The following is a 6,244-nucleotide window of genomic DNA, read 5'->3' on the forward strand; positions in this document are numbered from 1 at the left end:
GTGCTCCAGCATGGCCACAGTCAAATGATTGAAACAAGTAAAAGAATAAAATAAGAATTACTTTTGACAATAATGTGAATGCTAAAGGGTTAAATTAGATATCAGGTGAAAGAAAAAAAGAGAACATTAAAAATTCTTATTTCAGTGAATTAATCATATTTCCAAGAGACTAGAATAAGATATAAACTTTAAATTCTTACAGCATACATCCTTCTGAATTGAAAGCTTCTGACCTAGTTGATAGGGATGTTTGGCTCATGAGCATAAGTTTGTAGGTCCTCTTCCCAGGCTTGTTGACTCACTGGTTCTTGAGCAAGGCAATATATTTTACATTGCTTCAATCTACTTAGTTGCTATGTATACCAGTTGGGTACTGGTGTGGCCCATTCACCATGCAGCTGTGACATCTTAGCTGTTCCTACTGAGCTTGATGAGCTTCAGGGATGACTACATAGGCCCCTAAATTAGCAAAAGCATGGCACATGTTACTGAGCCAACAAACTGTATCTAATAATGTATAACCTGATATTTTTGTTAGCCAGGTGATGCTGGTGATGTGGTTATTACAATATTATGAGGTAATATCTATCCCCACTTAAATGTGGAATTTTCTGTTAGAACAAACTATATTGTGGTAGTTACATTACATCATACAAGCATACACACACACATTACCATCATCCACTTTTCCATGCTTGCATGGATCATACTGAATTTATTGAGTCAGATAAACTATGGCCAGATGCCCTTCCTGTCACAAACCCTCGCCACTTCCATCTTGGTCAAACATATATTCCTGCAAGACTAGAAACAAATACACTGCCTCTATGACTGATACTTACAGCTATCACATGATATCAAGACAAGGAGACAAACACACACACACACGTATATATGTTATGATGTGGTGTTTTCTACATCTATAATGTGTGACTACTGTTGTGATTGTAGCTGTTGTATCTACTCTAGTAGCCATGATATTTTCTTGGTATCGGATACAGTGTATCTCTTCTATACCAGAATGGTAATACACCACTTCGTCACATTGTGCTATTGCTGATAGCTCTGCAAGACACCAACTTTAAACTACCTGCTATCATCATCATCATCATCGTTTAACGTCCGCTTTCCATGCTAGCATGGGTTGGACGATTTGACTGAGGACTGGTGAAACCGGATGGCAACACCAGGCTCCAATCCAATTTGGCAGAGTTTCTACAGCTGGATGCCCTTCCAAACGCCAACCACTCAGAGAGTGTAGTGGGTGCTTTTACGTGTCACCCGCACGAAGGCCAGTCAGGCGGTACTGGCAACGGCCACGCTCAAAATGGTGTCTTTTATGTGCCACCCGCACAAGAGCCAGTCCAGGGGCACTGGCAACGAACATATAACTTACACTTAACTCCAACAGAACTTGTACAACTCTACAATGATTGACATACGACTCTCTGTACTGGTTGACATCGTCTTACTTTATGGTGGCTGGATCATACTTGTCCCATGGTGGGGGGGTTACCATTTCCACTACAATATACATACATATATATATATATATATTTACATCCATATGCACATGCAATGACACACGTGCATACACACATACTCCCAAATCCACTCACAGGCTTTTATTGATCTGAAGCCCAAGTCACTTGTCCAAAGTGCCATGCAGTGGGGCGGAACACAAGACTATATGATTGAGAAACAAGCTTCTGAATCATGCAGTCATATCTGCACCTGCTCTCTCTTTCTTTATGTGTGTGTGTACTTGTTTACATTGAAGTTGATGTAATTCTGAGTGGATTACAAAACATCTGTAACCTCTACAGAAATATTAAAATTCTTATTTTTCTTTTCTCTTACCTTACCTTGTTTTATTTGCCTACACACACATATATGTATGTATATTATCTCTTTCTCTTTGTGTGTGTGTGTGAATATATGTATGTATAATTTTCTATCTTTTTTTTAGTAATATCAAGTTGGATCCTGAAAAGAATTTATCATTCTTGGTGAAGAATACACAAAATCTTGGAGAATTAGTTGAGCTGAAACTGAAATGGAAATATGAGAAAAATTTGTTTAAACCTTGGACTTGGATTAGCAATCCTCCTAAGAGTATCTTAGTTTTCAAACTTGCAGTCACAGATGAGAAGGCAGTCCAGTAAGTGGTGACCTTTCGCTTGAGATTTTTGTAATTTATTTGTGACTACAGTTGGAAAAGCTGACATTGTTGATGTCATAATTATTGTTAGTTTAGAACACAGATTATAGTCTTCAAATGAAGGTCTGGTATATGGTCTGTACCAAGTTATAGACAATCCCTTATCATCCCTATTGTCAGAAATATACTGATTCTCCAATTGGAAACATGTAAACAATGACACAAAATAAATGTTCAGATGTTTACAACAAAAGATATACTAAGGATATACCACAAAATGAATATAGTGTTCACCATAAAATAATCAAATTGCATACCCTGCAATAAACCACCATCTGTTGATACAGACAGTATTGTATTTCACTTAACTAAAACACAAAATATTAGGAGCAATGGCTCTGTGGACTACACCAAGTCATTTGACCAACTATCAACATGTCACAGGTCTGACATGTAACAATGTAACAACATAAACCAGTAATATCCTTGGGTTGAAACAAGTTATTATACACTTTATTTGCTCAAAGGATATTTCATGATGTGACATGGTACAAATTACCCAGCAGCAGTGAAAGTTGTTTAGTCCTAGTCTTTGATCCAACTGACCGACTATCAAATATGCTCCAGATGTAATAATCCTGTCTTTTAATCAATATACCCTTTATTTTAATCTAAAATGCCAGTGCAAGGTTTGAGGGGTTGATATTACGAGCAGATTGACTGATCAACTAGAAGTTTCTTTGTGGGCACATATTAGTGATAATACTAGAGTTATTGTTTAGCTCCCAGTCAATTCTCACCAAGCAGACCCATAATCAAACATGTTCCAACAATGACCACCCCCACGATTTAAACCAGACACAGATCATGCAGAACTATATTACCCAATATGCTTTTCCTTTTCCAAGAATGTGGTGTTTGATTTGAGGTAGATTTAGCTGCTATTTCTAGCAGCTTGTGTGGGTACATACTGGCTTTCTTGCTGATGTCCACCTAGTTAGACTGTGGCAATGCTTAGTTGTAAACGCTGTAAAACATTGTGGATTCTGTCTTTTTGTTTAAGAGCTTAATTTCTCTTGATTTTTATTTACAGGAAAACGTTTTGTCATACATTGTACACCGACATCAAACATGATTACCTACAATCCTTCAAACTAAGCAAGAGTTGCTGATAAATATGTGAAAGATAATTGAATCAACGTTGTTTTATAAATATATTGTATCAACATCTCAAGCTTAAATTTTAAAATAACATTTTCAGATAAACTTTGTTTAAATTTGTTATGATGCACATCATAATTTCATACTGCTTTGCAGAAAAAAATTATTTTCTAAATGGTACAATAAATGATTGTTTATGTAAATGTGGTTATTTATTTCCTGTTTATACTAATGAATTATTCATTACACATTGAAAAGAAATTAGCTTTCTTTGCACATTTGTGTAAATATATTTTTATAATTTTTATACCCATTAATACATCATTATCATCATTTTAATGGCTACTTTTCCATGCTTGCATGACTTAAATGAAATTTGTTAAGGCAGATTTTGTTAGCCTTTTATTATTGGTCTTTGATACAAATAAACGTTTTATTTGCTTTTGATATATTTGTATCATTAGCATAGAAAGTAAAAATGGCAGTTTGTATAACCAAAAACGTCTGCAGGAGCTTAACATAAAAAGTAATAACTCCAAAGCAGTTTCTTGAGGTATTCCACTCAAAATTATTCAATCTTTTGAAAGGGTATCATTTACTGTTGCAACAGATTAATTTCCGTCTCTTATTAAAAGTCATAGCACTATTCTCCTTATTTTCCAATTCTGCAAAAATCATACAATTTGTGATGTATCATTTTCCATGCTCAACTTTGTCAAAAGCCTTCACAAATTTGAGACAAACCATATCTACACTTGACCAATACTTTTGATCTCTGGCCTTTGGTGGTGGTGACATTGTTCCTTTCTGTACCATTAGCAATCCCTCTTCTTGGTACCTCTTCCCTTGTTACCCATTCTATACTGCCAACATCATATCTTGCCACTATGTCCACTGAATGCCCTTTCCCTCTGAGCATATCTTCCACCAACCCAATTGCTGATGTACCATATATACTCGTGGATAGGTCACAACCTTAGTTGTCAAAGTAGGTATTTGCAGTTGACTCTCAGATAAGTTACCCTATAATCTGAAGAGTTACATAGCTCTCTTTGACTTCTTAAATATAACTAATATTGTCAAATATTCACCTTTATTTCAAAACTTTGCTTACAAATATTAACATTTTTGTGGAAGTGATTTTATGAAAGTAGTAGAATTGATAAGAAAAAAAAAACAAGTACCAACTCAACAAAAATGTCAAGAATTACAAACAGAACAGAAAAAAGTGTTACATAAGAAAAATCTTTATTCATTTAGATATAGTTTTTAAACTCCATCAGGATTGAAACTCAAAAGTTCTTCTTCTGGACTACTGATACGCTGCTGTTCAGATCCTTGTGATGTCAAGTGGCTAGGTCGCACTTTATTTTTATTGAGATTTTGGGTAAAAAAAATGTGACCTATCTGCAAGTATATATGGTAATTCACTATATCCACCTCTATGTACCTCTGACCGTCACCCAACATCTTCACATTTTATTTCTCATGTATCTAGATTTATTACACTGTTTTTCCCCTCTCCTTTCATGACCCACTGCTCTTTTCCTTACCTTCTCCCTAACAGACTCATTGTCCATGCTGCCATCAATGTTCACCATTCACTTCTCACACTCTTGAAAACATACCTACCCAACCAACCATCCTACACTCTCCGCTCTTATTCTGTCCACCTTGTACCTTGAGAGTACATCCTGACATATCACCTTTCTGTCCCTTTTCTGCTGGGATACCTATGTGTCTCCTCTACAAGACATTTGTTCCTCTTCCTGTCGTACTTGAACCTCTCATCATCTGGTATAAAGCCACTCTCCTCAATACTGCACCCCCTCACTGCCAAAGAGTCTTGCCTTATAAGTTACTTGGTGACCCCACTAGTGCTGGTACCATGGAAGAAAGGACACCCAGTACACTTTGTAAAGTGGCTGGTTTTATGACTAGCATCTAGCCCAAGAAACCAAGCCAAAGCAGACACTGGAGACCAAAGTAGCTCTCAGGCTATCTTGTTGAACCACCGAACCAATGCCAGCATTGAACACAAATGTTAAAGAAGATGATGATGATTGATTTCTTGTTTGACCTTAGCACAATTTCTCATTTGATTCCTCCTATTATTGCTACAACTAACAATGGTCATCATTTAACATCCATTTTTCATGTTGGCATGGGTTGGGGTTTTGGAAGAATTTTTTTCATCTTATTCACAGCTGAATTGATTGATTATGGTACTTATAGTGTCCTTGTGGGGTACATCACAATTAATCATAAGGCAGTTTTCATCAAAATGCTCAAAAGTTCATATATATATATTATGAATTATTTGGAACTATGATGTTAATTCTATGCAGTGAAAAAATAACCTCCAATTCCAAAAAAGAAACTATGAATAATCTCACTGCACATATACACACATTATTATTTTAACCTTTAGTTTTCCAGCCTTGAATTTGTCAAGGCAAATTTTTGATGGTCAAATGCTTTTCCCATTGCTCATCCTCACCCGTTTCCAAACAAGCTAATATTTCTCTTAGTCTCAACACGTTTTCACAAAAAAGACTACAAGCAAGCACCACTGCTTGTATGTTGGTGTTGCTTATTTATAACATCTGCATGATATCGAGGCAAGTAGACAGTCATAAACACATATATATGATGGGTTTCTTTTCAGTTTCCATCTACCAAATTCACTCCCTCAGCTTTTGTTGGCCTAGAGCAGTAAATAAGACACTTAACTGAACTTGGAACCATGCATGTAGTTGGAAAGCAAACTTCTTAACTACACAGTCAGCCAAGCAGTGAATAAAAAGAAAATCTACATAATCAAATTTTTGATGAACGTGTCTTTTGGTGTTAGAAGCAAAATGCTTTTCAAAGAGAAAGCACCACACTCACATACACACATCTGAAAATTGAAAATAAGCC

General features: G+C 35.9%; 1 protein-coding gene across 1 annotated transcript in view; it reads left to right on the top strand.

The window, feature by feature from the left end:
* Positions 1–3,525, top strand: part of LOC106872413 (pancreatic triacylglycerol lipase) — a 75,770-nt gene extending 72,245 nt beyond the window's left edge. Inside the window, exons 10-11 of the mRNA XM_014919409.3 lie at positions 1,970–2,161; positions 3,255–3,525. Coding sequence (XP_014774895.2) covers positions 1,970–2,161; positions 3,255–3,333 — 271 coding nt within the window. The 3' untranslated portion in view covers positions 3,334–3,525. The remainder of the gene's footprint in view (positions 1–1,969; positions 2,162–3,254) is intronic.
* Positions 3,526–6,244: the final 2,719 nt, after the last annotated feature.

This window comes from Octopus bimaculoides, chromosome 8 (genome assembly GCF_046866305.1).
Source record: "Octopus bimaculoides isolate indiv1 chromosome 8, ASM4686630v1, whole genome shotgun sequence".
Taxonomy (NCBI): domain Eukaryota; kingdom Metazoa; phylum Mollusca; class Cephalopoda; order Octopoda; family Octopodidae; genus Octopus; species Octopus bimaculoides.